The 24,548-nt window shown below is 41.2% G+C and overlaps 1 protein-coding gene across 1 annotated transcript in view; it reads left to right on the top strand.

Annotated features, from left to right (window-relative positions):
- ST8SIA6 (ST8 alpha-N-acetyl-neuraminide alpha-2,8-sialyltransferase 6) overlaps window positions 1–24,548 on the top strand; it is a 131,781-nt gene that overhangs the window by 90,458 nt on the left and 16,775 nt on the right. Inside the window, exon 4 of the mRNA XM_040645363.1 lies at window positions 518–604. Within this exon, the coding sequence (XP_040501297.1) occupies window positions 518–604 (87 nt within the window). The remainder of the gene's footprint in view (window positions 1–517; window positions 605–24,548) is intronic.

Below are 24,548 nucleotides of genomic sequence, written 5' to 3' on the forward strand. Positions count from 1 at the left end.
TATATATATATATAAAAATATACACATCTCTCTTAACTTAGCTTAATCTGTTTTTTTTAGTGTATTATTCAGAATTAAAATTGAAGATGATTATTTTAGGGAAATTTTATCTATATATCCCAAGGTAAATCAATCAACTTGAAGTATAAAAAATTATAAACTATATATTTATGGTAAACATCTATAAAATGTATCTGTCAGTGAGTTATAGCAAAATGAAATGGCTGTAAGATGTGAAAGCGAATTGAGGTGCTGTCATGGTTTATTTGTAATACTAGACTTGACTTATGATATGTGCAATTTACACGTTCCTAAATCAACATAATTCTTTCCAAATTTATGTTCCTAGCAGTTTGAAAATGGGTATGATATTAACTTATTTCTACATTACCTTATTTCAGAAAAGATTTAGAGAGCTAAAATGAGCAGTTTCTCAAAGTGTCCTTTAGGACACATATATGTATGTTCAACAGTATATGAGATCTGTTTTCTAATTTTACTGACATTTGACTTTTAGGTATTTAGAGAGTGACTATCTTCAGATTATCAGAAATATACAGAGCTGTCCGTGGAAACGACAAGAAGAAGAATATGAGAATTTTAGGTAAAAAAATTTCTTCATAAATATTATGAGATTAAAAAATGTCTTGTGTTTTTGCTTTGTATGGGAAACAACATGTTGTTTGAAGGAAAGTAGAAGGGGCCAGCTGACAATCAGATTGATTTAATCCTCAGACCCCCTCCTGAGGCACATGGCACTCTGTCCCTATCTCTTATATAGACATTTATTTCTGTTATTGGGATTCATTACAAAAATCTTAAGTTGAAAAAAGAAATTTTAGAGGACATTGCTTCTTCTTTATACCATTTGTATTTGCTGTTTATTTATTTTGTAAATAAAATATGACCGCGTTAGGAAACATTTGGAAAACATAGAGGGAAAATGTCATCCAGGGTCCTGTCACTTCCAAACAAAAACCGTGCTCCTTTCTGTGTTTTCCCTTCCAGTGTTTCTTGTTAGCTTTGAAACAACAGCCACATTCAGGTGTGTGAGTTGCAGCTAATTACAGCTAATAACCTGGGGAGGAGCTGGCAACCTAACAAGACCAGGTTATCAGCTGATGATTATAGAGCTGTCCTGTCCTTGCATAACGTGGAGCCCACCAGGACAGAAAGAACTTGTGTCCCAACACCGCGCTACAGGGGTTCATGGAAACTTCTCTGGGATCCCTTACTCCCAGTCGTACGGGGCAGCGGGCCAGGTGTCCCTGTGCTTGCGTGGTCCACACTGCTCTGCTTCTCTTAGCCCATGTTCTGTAGTGTCGGGTTATTTTATGATGTTACAGTCCAGAAACATGTTTTTATCCTTACTGGTTCAGATTGTCAGACCTTAAGCCTTAAGTCTTTTGAAGACCTTCTTAAAGAGCCCGCTTTCCCCAGAGACTCTCTAAGAAATATCTGCTCCTTGTCTTTCTTTACTGTGGGAAGGCAGCTCTTATTTACACAGTGCTGCAGCTCTGTCTGTCCCACCTTTGGTCACTTTATGCTCCGGTCATTGGACCAGCTGCCTTTTAATTCTGCCGCCAATTTGAGAGGGGTTCAGGCTGGCTCCCATTGAATGAAAGAGGAACTTCCTGACTGTGTCAGAGCTCAAAGTGAGTATTTTCCCTCTGTTGGGTAGACTCATGGATGTCTTGACTTCCTGTAGGATACCATTAAGCATCTTTCCTAACGGACCTTTCAGGGTGCGGGGCAAGAAAAGGGATTCTTGTGTATTTAACCTCCAGGATATTTTATGCTACATAGTCTGATATAGACTGAATGTGTCCCCTCAAAAGTCATAAATTAAAAACCTAATTCCCAATGGGATAGTGTTTGGAGGTGGAGCCTTTGGGGGTGTGTAGTTTATGAGGGCTGAGCCCTCATGAATGGAACTGATGACCTTGTAAGAGATCCCAGACTGCCCTCTTGTCCCTTCCACTGTGTGAGGACACAGCAAGAGATGGCCATCTGAAAACCAGAAAGTGGGCTCTCACCAGACAACTGATCTGCCAGCACCTTGATCTTGGACTTTCCAGCCTGCAGAACTGTGAAAACAAACTGTTGTTTATATAATTTCCAGTCGATACTCTTCTGTTATGGCAGCTCAGATGGACTAAGACACAGTCCTACTCAAGACTAGATTTGAGAGATCCCCGTGACCAGGAGACTGGGTAGAAAGTTGCGTGGGCTGTTGTAACTTAAATGATCACAGGGTCAACAAATGACCAAAGAGTCTGCTTTAGAGAGATTATTCTACATGAGTAGAAGAGACAAAAGAGGAAGAGGGAGATATTGAAGTATTGAGCTATTAAAGATTAGTCCAAGATAATCAGCTAGAAAGCGTAATGAGTAGTGACACCAGTCACCAGTGCAGGGGTCAAGGGGCAAAGGAGCTTCTCCTTCCAGTTGTGAAATTGCCTTAGCTCAGACCTCCTGCAAATAATACAAGAAAAACAAAGTATACTAAATAAGCAAAGTACACTAAGCAAAGTGCACTGTTTGAGGGCACTGGCAAGCTATCAAGGCAGGGAGAATTTTCAGGACTAAAATCCAGAAGAAGAAGGAAGCCAAGGGAGGTGAGCCCTGCATTTGAGGCTGCTTTTTCTCACAATAAACTTCCTGAATAAAAAGCATGGCTGACAGGCAGAGAAGCTGAGCAGAGCTTCCAGCAATCCCTCGAAGAGATGAGTTCTCTAAATGAGTGAAGCCCAGATTTGAATCATGTTCATCCTTAATGGGATTCAGATCTATCCTAAGCCCAGATGTCCAATAGAAGCAAAAGCAAATCCTCTCTTGAAGAAGATAACCTCCTTCTCAGCTGTACATGATCTCTGCAGATTTTCACACAGCGTCTGGTTCAATTAAAAAATAATCATAATCCTCTTTTAAGCTTTTTCCTTCTTTTTTCCTCTTTTTCTTTCTTTCTTTTTGTGATAAAAATCAGGAGTCTCTTCAAACCCAAAGCTGTTTGAGAGTCACTGTGGCAAATTATGCTGCATTGAAGCCGTCGAGATGGATGGTACGCAGACAGAATGGCCATTTTCTCCTTAGTACCATCTCAGTATAAAAAGTCCATCAGTAACCATGTTGATTACCCATGGCCTATCTATCCCTCCAGGGCCAATTTAAATAAACATCTGGGACTGTAACACTTATTGTTTGTTGTCATAGAAGAGAACAGCCACGGTGACATTTATTTATTTACTTGAGTATTTATTATATTGTAATGTTCTTTTTATGGGCATATTTGTATACTAAATTATGTACACCCTCCACAGAAGTCTGTGCAATTAAATAATAGTAAGCTGCCCACTTTCCTAAATTTTTACTAATACAGCTGGTGAAATCTGGGGAGTTTCTGGCTTATTTGTAAAACTGGTAGTATAGAAACATCTATTATTAAAGATGGCAAATTCTCCATTGTCTTTGTGAGCATTTTATACCAAATTGAAGAAAAGCAAAATGTGACCCTTAAAAAGTGATCATATCCTTTTAACAGGAATTACAAAAGGTGCATTAAATTCTGACGAATATGAGCAAGTGAATATATTCCAAATCCACCTCCAGTCTGATTGTTGAAACTCCCAACAGTTGACACTGAGGGGCTATTGGGAAGTATGGGACTTCTTTGGCCACATGATCTAAAAATAAGACAGATTTTAAGAGTTATTTTTCTTAAATATGCTGCTTGCTAGCAGAGGGGATGAATTTTGTTTATCAACAAATATCTGTTTAGCGATTTACTATGTTAAAACACAGTAGACCCCCTCAGCCTGGTACAGTGCAGGGCACAAAAGTAGGACCTCAATAAATGTATTTCAAATGAATGGAGACCTGAGAGTACACAAGAAAAACACAAACCTCAAAGAAATTATAGTCACTTTGGAAAGACAAAAAAAAAAACCTCTTAGTACTTATGATTTAGTGTCAAAATGCGTGCTTTATACAAATACTGTAATCTATGCATGGTCAATGTGGGATATAAAATTTCTTGAAACATTTTGTGGAAAGAGACAGGACCTGAACCATGACTCAGAGGATGAGTAGAAGGCGGGGGTGGGGGGGGGGGTCTTGGGACCCAGAGTAAACATCAATCAGTTTCAGGACCAGCTTCACTGGAGTAGGGAACTTGTACTGAAAGGTACTTCGGTTAAAGGGAAGACCTGAAGGTAGATAGCGGTGAGCCCAGGACACACAGAGCTCTGATGATCTGAGTAGAGTCCACAGATTTCCTGTAGACACCAGAACCCCATGGAGATATTCCTTGCAAGGGTATTACATGATGCATTTATTATTTTAGGGAACGTATCAAATGTTGTGTGAATTGGGGTCTCAGGAGGGAGTGAATAGACTGAAGAAAGCCAGAACAGTCAGGGACTGGCTCTAAAAAGGTACTGGAGAATGACGACCATCTAGAATATCAGTGGTCGCTATAAAAATGTCAAAGAAGAGACACTTGACGGTGAGCTCTTTGGCAGCATGGTGTGTCTTATTTATCTTTGTACCTCCAGTGCCTGTTACAAAAAGGGAACCCAATAAATGGATGCAGTAGACATGACAGAAGCATTGGCAGGACTTGGTTGCTTATTGATTCCTGGGCTTCAAATGGAAAAAGAAAAAGAGAATTGAAGACAAATGTGAGCTTTTGAGTCTGTTTGATAGGGATAATAGTAGTGCTAGTGAAAAGCAGACAGACTTCAGAGGGAAATCGCTTTTGAGAAGATAAGCCCATATTGAGCAGTCTGTGTTCGAGCAGACACTGGGACAGCCAGATGCAGAAGACATTTCCTTAATATCCTTACTATAAGTGTTAAGAGAAATTGGACTCTACTGAAGAGGAAAGGTGAGTGTAGTACAGAGCTGGCGTCTATAAGAAATGTGGCCCTCGATGGAAGGGAGTGGCATGATTTATTCAGAGTGCTAACAGGAAAAAATCTGCAGCCAAGAATATTCTATCCAGCAAAGCTATCATTCAGAATAGAAGGAGAGATAAAAGAGTTTCCCAGACAAATGAAAGTTAAAGGAATTTATGACCACTAACCTGGCCCTACAAGAGATATTAGAGGGGACTCCTGGAGCAGAAAGGAAAGACCACAAGCAAGAGTAAGGGAAGTAGGAAGCATAAAAGCAATAAAAAGAACTATACCCATAAAGATCAGTCAAGAGACTCACACAATAAAAGGATGTAAAGTGTGACACCATAAACCTGGTGTGGGGAGAGAGGAGTAAAGGATGGGTTCAAACATAAGTGACCATCAACTTAACATAGACTGCCATATACAGAACATGTTATATACAAACTGAATGGTAATCAAAAATTAAAAACGAGTAATAGATACACAAAAAATAAAGACAAAGGAATCCCAAGTATGTTACTAAAGAAAGCCAATCATAAAGCAAGTAACAAAATGGCAATAAATACATACCTATCAATAATTACTTTGAATGTAAATGGACTAAATGCCCCAGTCAAAAGGCATAGGGTAAAGAAATAGGTAGAAAAGCAAGACCTATCTATATTCTGCCTACAAGAGACTCATTTCAGACCAGGACACATGCACATTGAAAGTGAAGGGATGGGGAAGCATTTATCATGCAAATGGATTTGAAAAGAAAGCCAGGGTAACGATACTTATATCGGAGAAATTGATTTTAAAGCAAAGACTGTAACAAGAGACAAAGAATGACACTATATAATCATTAGGGGGACAATCCAACAAGAAGATGTAACAGTTGTAAGTATGTTTGTATCCAACATGGGAGCACACAAATCTTTTAGTGTCCTTTTTCAGTATCCTTTAGACCTTTAAAAGCATTTGATACTGTTGACCAACCCTCTGACTCAGAGCATTCTCTTCTCCTGGCTTTTATTGCTCTGATTTTTCCTTTAGTTCTCTGGTGGCTCCTTCTTTGTAGCTTCTCAGAGGTCTTGCTGCACAGCCACCAAATGGTGTGCCTTTCTTTCTTTCTTTCTTTCTTTCTTTCTTTCTTTCTTTCTTTCTTTCAATTTGTATGATTTTTTTCAATTAATTAACATATAGTGTATGATTAGTTTCAGAGGTAGAATTCAGTGATTCATCAGTTGCATACAACACCCAGTGCTCATTCCATCAAATGCCCTCCTTAATGCCCATCACCCAGTTACCCCATTCCCCCCAACTCCCTCCCCTCCAGCAACCCTCAGATTGTTTCCTATAGTTAAGAGTCTCTTATGGTTTGTCTTCCTCTCTGATTTCATTTTCTTTTATTTTTCCCTCCCTTCCCCTATGATCCTGTTTTGTTTCTTAAACTCCACATATAAGGGAGATCATATGATAATTGTCTTTCTCTGATTGACTTATTTCACTTAGCATAATACTCTCTAGTTCCATCCACATTGTTGCAAATGGCAAGATTTCCTGTTTTTTTTGGGGGGGGGTGACTGGGTAGCATTCCATTGTATATATATATACCACATCTTCTTTATCCATTCATCTGTTGATGGACATCTAGGGGAGCACCCAGATACAAACATAGAGGAAGTAATTGATAATAATACAATAATAGTAGGGGACTTTAACACCCCACTTACATCAGTTGACAGATAATCCAAACAGAAAATGAACAAGGAAAACAGCTTTGAATGACACACTGGAGCAGATGGATTTCACAGATATAATCAGAACATGCCATCCTAAAACAGTAGAATACACATTCTTTTCAAGAGCATGTGGAACATTCTCCAGAAGAGATCACATATTAGGCCACAAAACAAGCCTCAACAAATTCAGAAAGATCGAAGTCAGACCGTGCATCTTTTCTGAGCACATTGCTATGAAACTAGAAATCAACCACAAGAATAAATCTGGAAAGAGGACATATACATGGAGGCTAAATAACATGCTACTAAACAATGAATGGATCAAACAAGAAATCAAAAAGGAAATTAAAAAATACATAGAAACAAATGAAAATGAAAACACAACAGTCCAAAATCTTTAGGATGCAGCAAAAGCTGTTGTAAGAGGGAAGTTTATAGCACTACAGGCCTACTGTAAGAAGCAAGAGAAATCTCAAACAACCTAACCTTAAACCTAAAGGAGCTGGAAAAGGAACAACAAACAAAACCCAGAAGCACTAGAAGGAAGGAAATAATAAAAGGAGAGCAGAAATAACTGAAGTAGAAACTAAAGCAAACCAACGCAATAGAACAGATCAATAAAACCAGAAGCTGGTTCTTTGAAAAGATCAACAAAACTGATAAACTTTTAGCCAGACTCATAAAACAAAAAAACGAAAAAAAGGAAAGAGGACTCAAATAGACAAAATCAGAAATGAAAGAGGAGAAATTAGCAACCACACCACAGAAATACAAAGAATTGTAAGAGAATATTATGAAAAATTATATGCCAACAAATTAGACAACCTAGAACAATTAGATGCATTTCCTTTTTTAAATAAAGATTTTGTTTTATTTATTTGACAGAGAGAATGCTCAGGTAGGGGAAGCAGCAGGCAGAGGGAGAGGGAGAAGTAGGCTTCCTGCTGAGCAGGGAGCCCCGTGCAGGGTGGGATCAAGACCTGTGCCAAAGGCAGACACTTAATGACTGAGCCACCCAGGCACCTCAACAATTGGATAAATTTCTAGAAATATATAACCTCCCAGAACAGAATCAGAAGAAACAGAAAATTTGAACAGACCAATTACCAGCAATGAAATTGAATCAGTAATCCAAAAACTTCCAATAAATAAAAGTCAGGACCAGATGGCTTCACAGGTGAATTCTACCAAACATTTAAGGAAAAGCTAATACTTATTCTTCTCAAGGTATTCTAAAAAATAGAAGAGGAAGGAAAACTTCCAAATTCACTCTATGAGGCCAGCATTACCCTGATATTGAAATCACATAAAAACCCTAAAAAGAGAGAGAGAGCTACAGGCCAATATCTCTGATGAATATAGATGCAAAAATCCTCAAAAAATACTAGCAAACCAAATCCAACAGTACATTAAAAAGACATCATTCACCACGATCAAGTGGGATTTATTCCTGGGTTGCAAGGGTGATTCAATATTTGCAAATCAATCAATGTGATAGGATACCTCACATCAATAAGAGAAAGTATAAAAACTATATGATCATTTCAGTAGATGCAGAAAAAGCGTGTGACAAAGTACAACATCCATTCATGTTAAAAACCCACAACAAAATAAGTTTAGAGGGAACATACCTCAACATAATAAAAGCCAAGTATGAAAAACCCACAGCAGACATCATACTCAATGGTAAAAAAACTGAGAGCTTTTCCTCCAAGGTCAGGAACAAGACAAGGATGTCCCCTCTCACCACTTTTATTCAACGTAGTGCTGAAAGTCCTAGCCACAGCAGTCAGACCCCCCCCCCCCAAAAGGCATCTAGATTTACTGATTTGGAAGAGGTAAAACTTTCACTATTTGCAGATGACATGATACTATATATGGAAAATGCTAAAGACTCTACCAAAAAACTACCAGAACTAGTAAACAAATTCAGTGAGGTCACAGGATACAAAATCAATGTACAGAAATCTGTTGCATTTCTATACATTAATAAACAACAGAAAGAGAAATTAAGCAAGTTCCATTTACAGTTGCATCAAAAATAATAAAATACCTGGGAATAAACCTAATCAAATATGTGAAAGACCTATACTCTGAAAACTATAAAACACTGATGAAGGAAATTGAAGATGACACAAGCAAATGGAAAGATATTCCATGTTCATGGATTGGAAGAACAAATATTGTTAAAATACCATACTACCCAAAGCAATCTACAGATTCTATGCAATCCCTGTCAAAATACCAAGAGCATTTTTCATAGAACCAGAATAAATAATCCTAAAATTTATATGGAACCACAAAAGAACCTATATAGCCAAAACAATCTTGAAAAAGAAAAAGCTGGAGGTATCACAATCCCAGATTTTAAGGTACACTACAAAGCTGTAGTAACCAAAACAGTATGGTACTGTCATAAAAATAGACACAGAGATCAATGGAACAAGATAGAAAGCCCAGAAATGAACCCACAACTATATGGTCAGTTAATCTTCGACAACAGAGGCAAGAATATGCAATGGGAAAAAGTCTGTTCAACAAATGGTGTTGGGGGCGCCTGGGTGGCACAGCGGTTAAGCGTCTGCCTTCGGCTCAGGGCGTGATCCCGGCATTACGGGATCGAGCCCCATGTCAGGCTCTTCCACTGTGAGCCTGCTTCTTTCTCTCCCACTCCCCCTGCTTGTGTTCCCTCTCTCGCTGGCTGTCTCTATCTCTGTCGAATAAATAAATAAAATCTTTAAAAACAAAACAAACAAACAAAAAAACAAATGGTGTTGGGAGAACTGGACAGCTATGTGGAAAAGAATGAACTGAACCACTTTCTTACACCATACACAAAAATAAACTGAAAATGGATTAAAGACCTAAATGTGAGACCTAAAACCATAAAAATCCTAGAGGAGAACACAGGCAGTAGCCTGTTTGACAGTGGCTGTAACAACTGCACAACTTCTTTTTAGATAATGTCTCCTGAGGCAAAGGAAACAAAATAAAAAAATAAACTATTGGGACTTCATCAAAATAAAAAGCTTGTGCACAGCAGAGTAAATAATTAACAAAACTGAAAGGCAACCTACAAAATGAGAGAAGATATTTGCAAATGACATATTCAATAAAGGGTTAATATCCAAAATATATAAAGAGCTGATACAACTCAAGACCCAAAAAATGAATAGTCCAATTAAAAAAATGGGCAGAAGACATGAATAGACAGTTCTTCAAAGAAGACATGCAGATGGCCAGCAGACACATGAAAAGATGCTCAGCATCAGTCACCATCAGGGAAATGCAAATCAAAACTACAGAGATATCACCTCACACCTGTCAAAATGGCTAAAATCAAAAATACAAGAGGATGTTTAGAAAAAAGAACCCTCCCGCTGTTGGTGGGAATCCGAACTGGTACAGTCACTGTGAAATACAGTAAGGAGGTTCCTTGAAAAGTTAAAAATAGAACTACCTTGTGATCCAGTAATCACACCAAAGAATATGAAAACACTAATTCAAAAGGATATATACAACCCTGTGGTTATTGCAGCATTCTTCACAATAGCCAAATTATGGAAGCAACCCAAGTCTCCATCAACTGATGAATTGGTAAAGAAGAAGTGGTAGACATATATATGCAATGGAATATTATTCATCTATAAAGAATAATGGAATCTTGCCATTTGCAACTATGTGGATGGAACTGGAGAGTATAATGCTAAGTGAAATAAGTCGGTCAGAGAAGGACAAATACCATATGATTTCCCTCATATGTGGAATTTAAGAAACAAAACAAAGAAAGGGAGACAAAAAGACAACTTCTGAAACAGACCCTTAACTATAGAGAATAAACCGATGGTTACCAGAAGAGAGGCAAGAGGGGGGCCATAGGTGAAATAGGTGATGAGGATTAAGGAGTAAATTTATCTTGAGTAGCAGTGAGTAATGTATAGAATTATTGAATCAATATGTTGTACACCCGAAATGAATATAACACTGTATGTTAACTATATTGGATTTAAAAACTTAACCAAAAAAATGTGGCCTTCAAAAAACCTGTCTTCTCAGCATTTTCCCCCCACTTGCCAGTGTTTGTCCTCTTTTTACCGATTTCTAAGCCTTTTCTCCCTCAGCACTTCATCTTGAGTCTAAGAACGTGTAGCTTCGGGTGCGAGTCCCTGGCTTCTCTCTGCCTTTCTTAGAAAAACATCCGAGGTCCATGTGAGTGATTCTATGAAGTTCTTGAAACTGTAGCTGAAATTTTTACATGTTTCTAGGGGAAAAGATTCCTGATTTCCATCTGCTTTTCAAGGAGTCTAGGACCCCTAGAATGGACTATAATCTTTCTAAGAACACTTCCAGACCTGAGGCTCTGTTGGCTTCGGGATTGTATTGCTTGTTTCATCTTCCCTGTAAGTGTGATGACCATAAGCTTCAGTGTGGCCCTAGTGCAGATGTGTCCCTCCCTGTCATCTGGACATTCTCAGTTTCAGTTATGAATTGGCATTTCTGGAGATCATACCTGAACCTAAAGAGGGATTTCATAAGCAAAAATTGAAGATGTCCTACCTTCTCTTTTTCTCTTGGCATCTAATTTCATTTACATATAGCTGTACAAGTTAGGAATGTGGAGCCGTCTGCCTTCTGCTTTTAAAATCAGTTGATTCTCCTCTTAACAGTTTTTCCCCCAAGCACGAGCCGATACATCTATAATAAAATGGTGGAAAATCGAACCTGGATTTCAGTTTGAGGAATTATTGCTCTTCACATTCTCTCCCTCGCATTTTTAGAAACTTATGGATACTCATTTCCTTCAGCAAGATACTCACATATTGGAGAATCTTACCAAGATGCTTAAATTTAAATTAGGCATGATATGAAATGCTCTCTACTCTTCTTTGTTTCCTTCACCCTTGAAAACTCCTTTGTGAAGCTCTGGAAACTTTTGGTAGGCGGGTTTTATCCCAGCAGAAGACCTTTGAGCTTCAGTAATTAGTCTTAGATTCCCTGGGAACTCGCATGGGAATTACTGCATTAGCTTTCATGAATTGTCTTCTTACTTTAAAGAACTGTATTCAGTTGTGTAATCAATTATGGAAAACTAATAGGTACACAAAGTAATAGTGCTGAATTTTCATTTTACTTTCCTTTCTCCCCCCCCCNGTAAATACTCATTCTATTATTTGCTGTTATTTTGTTTCTAGTTTCTTTCGGATCCTCTAATACCCTTTGATTTCTTTAAACGTCCCCGAGTTTCATCAATGTGAGTTTGAAACAAAAATGACTGAATATTATCAGTTACATATTTACTGAAAATGTAGTGGCAGAAAACAATGCTATTATGTAAATGCACACTTTTATTTTAAGACTCATGCAAATGAGATGCTTTTCAAATTACTTGTAAAACAGGTATTTTGTGTCTGATTACTTTGTTACAGATAACTATCGCATGGTAGCAATTTTCTTAAATCTGGAATTATCCCCTCCGGTTTGATTAGATTAAAATTTCTTGAAAGTTACTCCTTTGTTTATCTTGTGTGGGATATATAAGAAAAGGTTTCGATGTTGTATCAGATTTATTGAGTTTTCTAAAATATCAGCCAGTGTGTTGCTTTCATTTTTATTTGAGTTCCTTGGAAAAAAATAGAATGATGAACAAAGTTAACTTACACACCTTATATCACATATGGTAATATTATTTTCTTACTAAATGATAATTACATGACTGTAACAGTGCCATTTAATGATTTGGTTTTGTGAAAGGGTATAAATTCTTCAGATAAATAGATGGATAAATTAACCAATTTTTTTTGAGAAGTCGTAGGACTTAATTTAATCAACAAAGCTTCCAGCTAATTTCTGAAATATTTCTCCAAAAACAATGCTTAATGTTTTTTTTTTTAAAGACTTTATTTATTTATTCGACAGAGATAGAGACAGCCAGCGAGAGAGGGAACACAAGCAGAGGGAGTGGGAGAGGAAGAAGCAGGCTCCCAGCGGAGGAGCCTGATATGGGGCTCGATCCCATAACGCCGGGATCACGCCCTGAGCCGAAGGCAGACGCTTAACCGCTGTGCCACCCAGGTGCCCCAATGCTTAATGTTTTATTTTGGTCAGTATGTCACGAGCTTACACTTTTTTTTTTCATTTAGTCTTTTTTTTTTTTTTTTTTTCATTTACTGAACGTATTATATCCCAGGCATTTTGTTTTGTAGCACAGATTTTGGGGACAGAAGAGGATCCTTCTCTATTAGGGGGTTCTTTTGATTATACAAAACCATATTCATTTTTCTGAGCCACTGTTCCCCTCCCCCTCATGCCCCTCAAATGCGTGCTGTTTATGATTCATAGAGGGTGACTGTGAGGACAGCTCAAAGCAATACGTATTTTATTTTTTTTTTAATTTAAGAAGATGTGTGTACTTTATGATAGGTGTTTTGGGTCAGTTGTCAGATTGAAAAAGCTTCTTTCCTCGTTTCCTCTGCATCGGGAACATTTTTCACCGTTAATATCCTGTCATATCATCTTCTATTTGTCATGCCATACAGCATGCCCGTACATTTAGAGAAGTGACAAAAACCACACCGTGTCATTACACCTGCTGTATTTAATAATAGAAACTGGCTCTTGTACATTTAGGGAGTAGTTCCTGTCTTAGTTTTCAGAATATAAACCTTGCCGTAGAAATGCATCAAACCCATGTAAGATTCACCGATCTTCTAAATTTTACTTCAGAACTTATCTTTCAAGTTGTACTCAATATCAACTATATTACGTTCTGAACCCGAGTCAGATAAGCGTCCTTTTAGGCCTCCCTGACTTTCAGACCCTCTGTTCCTTATTACACTGCTTACACGGTCTTCGTTGGTTCTTTACATAGTTTAAACTCTGGTATAATGTCCCAGTAGATAGTTATTTCTCCAGTGTTTCAACAACGCTCCTTTACTTCTGAGCATCAGGTTGTCTTCCTGTCATTGGCTTTGATAATCAGATTCTTTTATATTTGATCTTACCTTGATTTGGTTCTTATATTCTACTCAAATACATGGGCTGGTCTTTCATCAGCTTAAACATATCAGTGCACACAGTAGCTGATAAGAGAAAAACTCAGTCATCTGACTTGCCGATTGAATTTCGTCTTTATTTATTCTCCTCCTTAGCCTGATCCCATATTGGACACGTATTGATCCCATATTGGACACTGGGTCACATATCCTATCGGATTTTTCTCTGGCTGCCAGGTTATGAAGCAGCACTTTGAGAGGGCTGAGGTATAGCTAGGATGAACCTTCAGCAAAATGGCAAGGTATGGGAAACATTCATTCATTTTACATTTCATATATATTTCAGAATGTATTGAACCTCTGCTCTGTGTCAGGGGCCCCGGTTTCCCCCTACCTCCCTTTTCTGATAGTTGTAAAAGCTTCTTTGCTTCTCTCTTGCTTCTCAGTGCAGTGCCTCTGGGGTTCAGACGCACTGCGTAGTATCAAGTTTCCATGTTCCCAAATCTTTTCTCCCTGGTCCTTCCTCAAAACGCCAGTTACTCTGTGCAAGGTCTCCACTGAAATGTCATGTACCAATTCATGTTAAGATGTGAACGATTAGTGGACGGGTTTTTCTGAACCCCTTGCCTTCTATTCTGTATCTAACTGGATTCATTAAGGACAACCACTGATGTCTGATTTTCTCATTCCAAATGTAGAGTCCATTGCGCCTTTCTCATTTTGTAAGAGAGCCAGAGATTTGAAGACAAAACTCCTCTGTGTGCTCAGTGTCCAGCTGAACCAGGGGTAACTATCAGTACCCCCATCATACTTTTCAGTCTGATAATCACACCGACTAATAGCAGATACCCTCTGGGCTTCTGGAATTTCTCCCAGTGCTCTGGGCAGTGAGTTCAATCTCATGGATAGCTCTATTTTAATTCACATATAGACATGTTGCTAGAAAGATGGACTGTCTGTTTGAAATCCTTAATTCTTCTGATCTGCTGGGGCTGAAATGGAATGTTTTAATGCCTTTGGAAGCCCTGTAATTCACTGGAATTCTTATATCATTGTATTTTTAATGAAACAAACTATTCTCTTAGTTTGAAACCTACATTCATTGTGAGCCAGTTGATTCTAAAATCACAGTATTTTAGTGAGCCATCTCGATTTTATTTTCATTTCCCTTCTCACAGAAAGACTGCTTCTCCTCCAAACCCTGGAAAGTGTGGTCTGTACTCCCTCTGCCTTCCACCCACCTCTTTAACTACCCCATTTCACCTGTGGTCTGCAGCGACGCCACACTGCTAAACCCAGAAGGCATTTCCATTCCCATTTTGCTTGACCTCTCATCTCTTACCAATCTTCTGACATTCTAGACCATTCCCATTCCTTGAAAGATTCTCATACTCGATTTCTGTGCCACTCTGTTTGTTTTCTCAACTCCTTCCTCCTCATCCTCCTACTAATCCACCCTCAAGTTCAGATTGTATTTTAGGAATCTCCCGCTAGAACGTGGGAGCCCCTGCTGGCCCATGGCAGGCATTGCAGCGCTGATGGGGGCTGGGTGCGCTCTGCGGGCTTCATCGTTGCCCCTCCTGTGGACTGCTGCGCGACCTGCACCCTGGTCACCATGCACCAGCCGGTGTCCTTCTCACCCACTGTCTACACAAGAGCCAGATGGAGTTTTTGGAATGGGGCTAGGGTATGTGGTCACAACTTGCTTCTGCCACGCCCACCACTGCCCCAACCAGTTTGAAATCTCTTGGTAATTTTTTCTTTTTATTGCTTTCAAAACAAAAACTGAACTCCCTCAAGGCCCTGTGTTGCTGGCCCATTACCACTCCTCCAGCCGCACTGCACACCATATTCCTTCTGACCCATTTTGTTCCACTTTTGTTGGTCTTTACTACCTTACAGGTACCTTCAGCCACGGAGTCCTTCCAACACCATCCCTTCCAGCACCTCCCCTGCCTCCCTCCCCCAGTGTACTCACCTTTCAGTTCCCCCGTCAGTCATCCCTTCCTCAGGAAGATCCTTCCCTGAACAAGCTGATGAGGTCATTGCTGCCGTCGGTCCTGTAATGCGTTCTCCTTCATAACACTGATCCCAAGTAGGAGTTTCCATTCTGTGTGTGTGATTACTTTGTAGACCTGGCTAATCCGTCATCCATGTATTTTATAAAGGGCAAAATAATGTTTGGAAAATATTTTCACCAGGAGGAATCAAGAGGCTTTCTAGAAGGTTCTAAGAATAGGTCAAGGCTCAGTATAGGAAGTAGGGGTTGGAAAACGCCATCAGGCTTCTGAGCTCAGAAGCACACGCTCAGCTTTAGGCTGGCTCCATGCACCTTCTCGTTGACCTTTCCTGTTTGTTTCCCATAGCCTTTCATTTTACTTTAAATCCAGTCTCCCCTGTGAATGGCTGAGTTCCCACTAGACTATCTTAAAGGCGCTTGGGCAGGAAGCATTAGAGCCGGTTGTTATTTGTGGCATCAGCACTATCACTCTTAGGCTAATCCAGTTCTCCCAGCCGGTGTCTCTTTATCAGTAAAATGGAGAAAACACCTTCCTCTGTGAGTTTTTAGGGGTATTCAACATGCAAAATACAGAGTCTGTTATATGTTAAAGTCTCAATACATGATAGCTATTATTACTTTTAGTTTAATATCTTTCTAGCTTGCCATTAATAGTCTACTAAAAATAGCTTACGCTTTTGCCATTCGTAATACCTATAACAAGTCCACGAGTAGCAATGAAGCTGGAATAGTCCCAGTTCCAGTCCTCTGCCTACGGAGACATGTAAACATTTCTAAGCCTCAGTTTCACTCTTGTGATGCATTTCATGTGGATTATCCCATGTGTTTGATAAGGACCAGCATTTCCTATTTAGTTTATTCTATTCAAACTTTCTTTGATCTTTTCATGATGGAAAATAGGTCACACAGAGCAGAAAATATTAAGCTTCACCTTCTAGGTTATAATCTTCCTGTGTATTATTTGCAGCAGAAAAGGACTTACTTTTGTCTGAACAGTCCGCGGCTGGTCTCTCTCTCTTCAGTAACGTGGTAACATCCTCTGATGTCTCACCAGGAATGACTCTGAGTTGCCTGAGAATTAATCAGCCTGATGAGAGGCAGAGCTGAGTTACACATTCTGCCCTTCCTCCTGATTATTTAGCCCCCGATTGGGACTGAATAAGGGTGACAAGCTCAGGGTGGGACTGGATAATTCTTATCTGTCGGGTGAAGCCAGAGGGCAGAGATGAAAAGTCAGGATGTGGGGAAAAGCTGCAAAAAAAGGAAGAAAATGAACGCACAGTTCCCCGAGGCCAGGCAGAAACAGAAACTGAGTTTGCGGCTGAAGTGGATGGTGGATTCCACCTTGAGCTGTGAGTGCCGTCCTGGAAGGGTGCCTGAGATGTGGGCTGGCCTTTAGTGGCTTTCCGGGAGCACTTAGGGCCCATTCGTGCATCTGAATCAGGCTCCTTACAGGACTGTGAGCTGAGCGGGCCTCTTAGGCCTCCTCCCTCTCCTTCCACCTGCTCAGGACAGAGACTCCTATCCTGAGCCCAGAAGGAGCCCTTGCGATACCCATTCATTGCGTTTCACTGAATCATACAATTAGGATTTGGCTTCGTAAGTGAGAGATGATGAAATCATGAGACGTTTTAGGAGAGAAAGTGGGGTGGTGTAAACAAAACAAACTGACAATGCTTTCCTGAGAAAGCGTTCCACAGAATAGCATGTTAATGTGTTTACACGTAAGATTCCCATGATGATGATAAAACTCGGTTTTCCGGGGTTCTCAGTATTCATTCAGGATCTTAACTATGTTGCCAGACAATATCAGAAAAAAAAAGAAAAAAAAGGTTTCTTACCCTCCCTTTTTCTCCCCTTCAAAATCTCTGACAAAAGAGAAGGAGAAACTCTGTCAATGAAGGTCTGGGTTAAATGACTTCTTTACATTCTCCTCACACATGGAACCATAAGGGCAGTGACCTAGATTTTTTTTTCTTTTTTGTCTGCAAAGTAAAATATATTCAGAAATCTTAATGTTCATCTTAACAGTTGATTTTGTATTTTTAGAACTTGTGTTTTCCACGCTTATGTAATTCGCAATTGACTTTAACCCTGACGATTTAAAAAAGGCAGGGGCTGGTCATGCAACGAGCACCCTAGCAGGGGCCTTGAAAGGTCCGTCAGGTCACTGCTTTGCCCTCATCCGGAAGGGCATCACAAGCCAGCTGGATGCTCGGAGGTCTCTCCTGTTTTCACAGACTTCGCATCCCTGCTTTTTCACGATCTAACTTCTAGACTCATTCTACCAGTTCTACGGCTGCAGTGTGATCCCATCTTCCCCTAATGAGCCTGAGGATGAAAGAAAACAATGAAATGTCGCCCCTTCACTAGGGAAAGGCCGGGGCCCTCCCGGTGTCGGGGAAAGCACCACCCTTCTCCCAGCGGCCTGCATCAGAAACTTGCGCGTTACCCTTGATGTCTTGTCCTTTTCTGCCCCTTTCCAGTTAATCAGCCAACTTCACAAGTTTCGCCTCCGAAGTATGTTTCCAGCCGATCTGCTTTTCTATGTTCCCCACCACCACTCTGATCTGAGTTACCCAGCAGTTCCTTTTATGTGTCCACTTGCCTAGGCTTCAGCGTCCAGCTGTTTAATCAAACACTGGTCTGGGTGTTGTGGCGAGGGTAGCGTGTGACTATGGTTAACATCTCCGATCCGTTGACTTCAAGTAAAGGAGATCACCCTCGATCGTGTGGCCAGGCCTCATACAGTGCGTTGATATCCTGAAGAGCAAAAACAGGTTTCCCAGGGAAGAAGAGATTCTGCTTCAAGCCTGCCGTCTCCACTCATGCCCAAATTGCCAGCCTGGCTCCTGTCCTATAGGTTATAGACTTGGCAGCCTCCACAATTGTGTGGGCCAATTCCTTGAAATAAATGTCTTTAGACAGACAGACAGATAGATAGACAGACAGATAGTTATGTACATACATAGGTAGATACATGGATAGACAGACTAGTGGTTCTGTTTCTCTGGAGAGCCCTAACTAGTAGAGCTACTCTCTTTTAACTGTTGTCTAGTTATCTCTTAACTGGTGTTCTGGTTATCTGTTGTTGCATCATCAGCTGCTCCAGAACCTATGATGGCTGGAAACAATGACTTGATAGTCTCTCTGGTTTCCATGGGCTGACTGGACTTACCTGGGGGGCTCTCGGTCAAGGGCCATACGCTCGCTGTCGGGAGGTGGCTGGCACTGGAGTCAGCTGAGGTGGCTCACTCCCACAGCGGGTGCTTGACACGGGCTTTCATAAGAGTTCAGCGAGGCCTGCCATCTCCAGCACCTTCAGAGGAGCCCCCGCATGTGACTCGAGCTTCTTACAATGTGACGGCTGGATTCCCTCAGGAAGTGTTCAGAGAGTGGACTTTCCAAGAGACCCAGGCAGAAGCCACAGACCATTTAGGACCTTGCTTCAGGAGTCCCAGGGCACCATGTCTGCAGCATTCTCTTGGTCAGAGTAGTCAGATGGCCAGCCCAGGTTCAAGGGGAGGAGCTTAGGTTCCACTTCTTGATGTGAAGAGCAACATGTCCCTATAGCACAAGGATGAGCCAGTGGCAGCCATCTTTGGAGACTACCTACAGCACTGGCCATGACCATATCCTCCCACCTGATCCCATCACCTTTGTCCGGATCCCCAATCTGTCCTCCTCAAGGACGCTGTAAATGCTTATGTCCTAGTGTCACTGCCTTACGTAAGGCCTGCAGTGACTTGCCCTTTCCCATGGAAGAAAGCCAAATCGTTCACTTTGCCTTGTTTATAAGACTTTTCATGATATGTTTCCACAGTCCCCACCTAGTACCTTGTATCCCAAGCCAGATGGAATTTCTTTTAGGATTTTTGCATGTTCCATGCTCGCTCTTTCTCTCCCACAGGCTCTCACACTCCCTCTTCGCTGTTTCTCAAACACTCTTCGCCCCCCCCCTCTCTTTCTCTTGCTTTGCCTGGCTGACTTCTCATCTTTTGACTTTCAGCTTAAGCTTTGCTTCTCCTGGGGTGCTGAGCCCTGGCAGCCCAGCACATGCCTTCCTGCATGCTCCTGTTCGAGGGCTGGCGCAGGTCCTTGGGTTGGTGTGCAGATGCAATCGGATTCTGTTAAACCTGCTTTTACTTTGCTTTATTATTGAACCAGCAAAACATCAACACAAGACTAAGGACTCAAGCAAGTGGATTATTGCACTCAGAGTAGCACCTAAGGTTTCTGTGGTTTATGTAGCCCTAGGTAAGCAAGGAGCCCAGACCCCAAGTGGGTGGACTCCATACCTCACACTGGCAACGTGTCAGTCGCAAAGGTCCACCCTGTTGTCACAAAAGGAAGTTCCCATTGGGCTGCAGGGTCACCCTTCCGGGTTCTTCCACATCATTCGTTCCTTCCTCCCCCAGCCCCTCACTTCTCCTACCCACGGTGCATAGGGCTGAGGGCGTGATGTAATTGTTGGCTACAGTCTCTCTCCCATTGGACCACAAGCTCTCCATTGGCATTCACTCTTCTTTTTTTTTTTTTTTTAAATAGATCCCTGGTACTGAGAACAGTACTATGATCTTGATTTGCTGAATAAATGCACACATGAATGAATGAATAAATAAGTTTACCCTGAACACTGCACCATTTCCCTAAACTTGATTCCTGCCTCTGCCCTCTTGGTGCTTGCTGTTCATATTTGCTCTCCTCAGTGTCAGACCCTTTCTTCTTGTTAAAAGCTCTGTCTTCATTCCCAGCCCCAAGAAACTGGTTGCCTGGACAAGAATTTTCAGCCTTGGCCTTGACCCTGTGAACGGCAGTTCACCACCCTTCGCCTTGTAACCTGTATCCATTTGGGCTGGTCCCCCAAGGGAAGGATTTGGATTCTGTTTTCTCTTTTATGTTGCTCTCTTATGCATATAGTCATGAAGATTCAGCACAGTTTGAATATTTAATGACAATTTACAAAATGTCTCAAGATGCAGGTATTTTCCCAAGATGGTCAGAGCGTTTATCTGTAGGTCTTACAACGGTGGCTCCATGGGCTGTTTCAGGACTCTTTTTCCCTCTGTGTGTCCCTGTTATGGTTGATCTGTGTTGTGCAAAGCAATATTTAGAGGAAGGGTAGGGCAGTGGTAAAGAGCACACAGGTACTGACTAGGGTTCAAATCTGAGTCCTAGTTGTGTGACCTCAGACAAAAAAATTTAGCCTCTCTGTGTCTCAGCTTCCACATCTGGAAAATGAGGAGAACAATTGTGATGATAATAGTGTTGCCTTCATAGGGCTGTAATGAGAATGGATTAAGTTGCTATGTGCAGAGCTTGGAAGAATGTCTGGGACCTCGTAGGAGCCACATACGAGTTTAGCGTTAGGATTCATGCACGAACATGCCTGAGCCTCAAACTTACGTGTTTTGTTTTTAATGTCCCTAGCGGGACCTCTGTGTTACGGCTCTTTCCATCGAATGTTCTGTCTGCGTAAGCCTGTGTTTCCGTGAGATCATGTCAATGTTTGCATTTCTCTCTGGATATTTGATGGGTCTTTCCATCCTGGTTGTTTGTGTGACTGTCTCTTACCTCTGTCCTCATCCCTTCTGCTTTTCTGGGGGTTTTCTTCCTCTTTGTTTCACTTAAATATGTCTCTTTTATTTTTATTTAAGAGAGAGAGAGAGGGAGGGTGCACGTGGGGGGAGGGGCAGAGGCAGAGGGAGAGAGAGAGAATCTTAAGCAAACTCCCCACCCAGCATGGAGCCTGATGTGGGGCTCGATCCCATGATCCTGAGATCATGATCAGAGCCAAAGTCAAGAGTCAGACGCTTCACCAACTGCGCCACTGGGGCACCCCCGTGTGTCTCGTTTAGTTTTCTTGGTTTCCCTCCAGTTTTGGTCTTTGCTTTCTCTCTCGCCTTTCTCCTGTCCTCTGCAGTTACCCATCATGTACAAACTGAAAATTAAAAAATATTATCTGGGTTAATTTTTTTTCTTCTTCAGAAATTTAGAAGCTTATGAATACAATATTTCTCTTGTTCTTTGCTCCTCCGACCTCCTGTGGATTTTCTTCCCACGTGGTTCAGTGATGCTTCCTACAAAAGAGATTCCCGGGGTTTGGTGGGTTTTTCCTTCTTGAACATAGTGGACAAACTGTTCGTTGCCTTTATTGCTTTGCTGGGAACCCTTCTTCCATTTTCTGCCTCTCTTCTAAACTGTACCGTCCCCAAGCATAAGACAAGGGAAGGGACAGAGTCTCTTTTATTCCTTGACCTGTTCCCAGGGTCCAGCATGGTGCTGGGAGCACAGGATGCTCTTGACAGATATTTGTGAGATGAAGGAATTGCATGTGGGAACATACAGAGTTCAGGAACACCTAGAAGAACACCATGTCATGGAACCACTGTCTTTTTTTAATTTTTTATTTCTTCATGATTTCCAACTCTGCAGAGTTGTCGGTTTATTTGGTTTCAGTGCTATTAACTGTCTGGGATCAATTCCCCAGGGAGAAATGCCTTTCTAGGAACTGATTTTCTTTCCAGTGTTTGGAATTAGATGGGTTTCAATCCTCAGTCTCCCACTTACTAGCTGTGATTCCTTTGGGGAATTAATTTTTCTGAGGTTGTTTCCTCAATTATAAAATGAAAATAAGAATCTCTACTTCAAAAGAATATTGTGAGGATTACATGTAATGTATAAAACACATTTACTGTGTTCGGGGTATAAGGGCAGCCATATAGACAAACAGAATAGAATAGAGAGCCCAAAATAAACCTCATATATATGGCCAAGTGATTTTGGACAAGGGTACCAAGACCATCCAATGGAGGAAGGACAATCTGTTCAAAAAATGATGGAAAAAAACCTGAATATCCATGAGCATAGAAAAAAAGTTGGACCCCTTTCCTCACATCATACACAAAAAATTAACACACAATGGACCAAAGACCTAAACTTAAGGACAAAACCCATAAAATTCTTGGATGAACACAGGGGAAAATCTTCATGACATTGAATTTGGCACGATTTCTTGTGGAGCCACTGTCTTGTCTCCTGGCCACCTTGGTGTGTCCCTCACCCATGTTCTCTCACCCATTAAGTAGATCTCACATCTTCCCCCATCCCATCCCTACCCTTTGCACCCTAAAATCACTTGTTTGGGGGAGGCCCTTTTACTCTCTAGTTAAGCAAACTGTAGTCATAGACACCCAGTTACCTCCAGTCAGCCTCCCACTCTGGCCTCCTGCCCCTGCTGTCCGTCCTCACGCACACAGATTTATTCATTCATTAAACAGCTCTCTTCCCTGTGTTCCCTGTGTGCTGGGCACTGTAATAACACCTTCACGCCATCTTCCCCTTTCCCCCAGCTTAGCTTCAGTGCCTTCCTCTGTACACCTTTCATAACCTCGTCTTCTGTCAACCTGTATGATATTGAAATGATACCAAAATACCAGTTATTGTTTGGTGTCTGTCTCTCCTAATGCATGTCAGGTCCCAGAGGGCAGGGCCCATCCATGCCTTATTCCTGTGTGTACATAATGGTTTGTCCATCATAATCCTCATGACTGTCGCCTGATGAGCGCCTGGTGAATCTGCGCTGGATTGTTCTGTGCATGGGTCCTAATTCTGAATCATACACTTGAACAAATTAAATCTGATTCCTTCTAAGTCCACAGAATATTGGCACCTATTAAATCCCCCATATCTATCCTTCTTTAATCTGGATGTTGTTAGTTTCTCACCTGTCATGAATTACAGTTCCTCCATCAGCAGGGCTGCTCCCTCCAGCCAGGCCCTGGCTTCTCAGTGTGCCTTTGAAGCAAAGCTTATACAACAGACCCAGGCACACCAAGTGTGTTTTGAGCATCACGAGTACAGTGCGTCTCTCCCTCTTTTTCTAGCCACGGTTCTTGTAATTATGTTGTTCACAGCACATTTGAATTTTAGTAAGCTGCTACACACTGCTGTTCTCACAAGTTAGTCCAAAACCTGCAAATCTTAGGGGTGCTTGGGTGATTCAGTCAGTTAAGTGTCTGACTTTCGATTTTGCCTCAGGTCATGATCTCAGAGTCCTTAGATGGAGCCCCTTGTCAGGTTCTGTGCTCAGCAGGGAGTCTGCTTCTCTCGCTCTCTCCCTCTGCCCTTTCTTTGCTCACGCGCTCTCTCTCTCTCAAGTAAATAAATCTTTATATTAAAAAAATCCTGTAAATCTTATTCATTCCTCAAAGGCCTCTGACCAGGGATGACTTATTCTGAACCTCTCATACCAAATTATTCTTTCTCTCCCACCTTCCCTATGCCCCCACATCTCAATGCTGCACACACAGACCCACACACAAACACCCAGACTCACTGACTCCAGTGTGGTCACTAGGGCATGACAATGTGTGTGAAGGCTGGGCCGGGATGTCACATCATGTGACATCAACAGCTACATGATATCAAAGGCCCTTTGATCCCGTAGTGCTCTCTACTTCTTCTTTTACAGTGTGCTTGCAATTATGAACTTGAGGATTCTAGAGAAATTTACTGGCTAGTAAAATATGACAGTTCAAACAAGCACGTTTTACTTACTTAATGTCCCTCAATTCCTTTGTTGGGAGCATTGCACTTTGTAGGCCATTGCCTAAAGGTGGGCTTTATAATAAAGGTTTGAATTCTAGGTTTGAATCTTGGCTTTACCACTTACTGTTTTCTAATTTGTAGGGGAGGAGAAAGGATTTCCCCTCTACCCTTCTGAGTTCTTGGCTGAGACGTGTGTAATACAAGAGAGATGAACAAGAAAAACAAACAGAAGTTGATTGACATGTAGACCCCATGCGAGACACCCAGGGAGAGTTGTGTATCTCCCCTAGGTGACTTAGAATTCAGGCCCAGATCCTGTCCTCATGGGGAAGGAGCAGGGGGAGGTAAGCCTCTTAGGGGAGAG

This window comes from Ursus maritimus, unplaced genomic scaffold (assembly GCF_017311325.1).
Source record: "Ursus maritimus isolate PB19 unplaced genomic scaffold, ASM1731132v1 scaffold_31, whole genome shotgun sequence".
Classification (NCBI taxonomy): domain Eukaryota; kingdom Metazoa; phylum Chordata; class Mammalia; order Carnivora; family Ursidae; genus Ursus; species Ursus maritimus.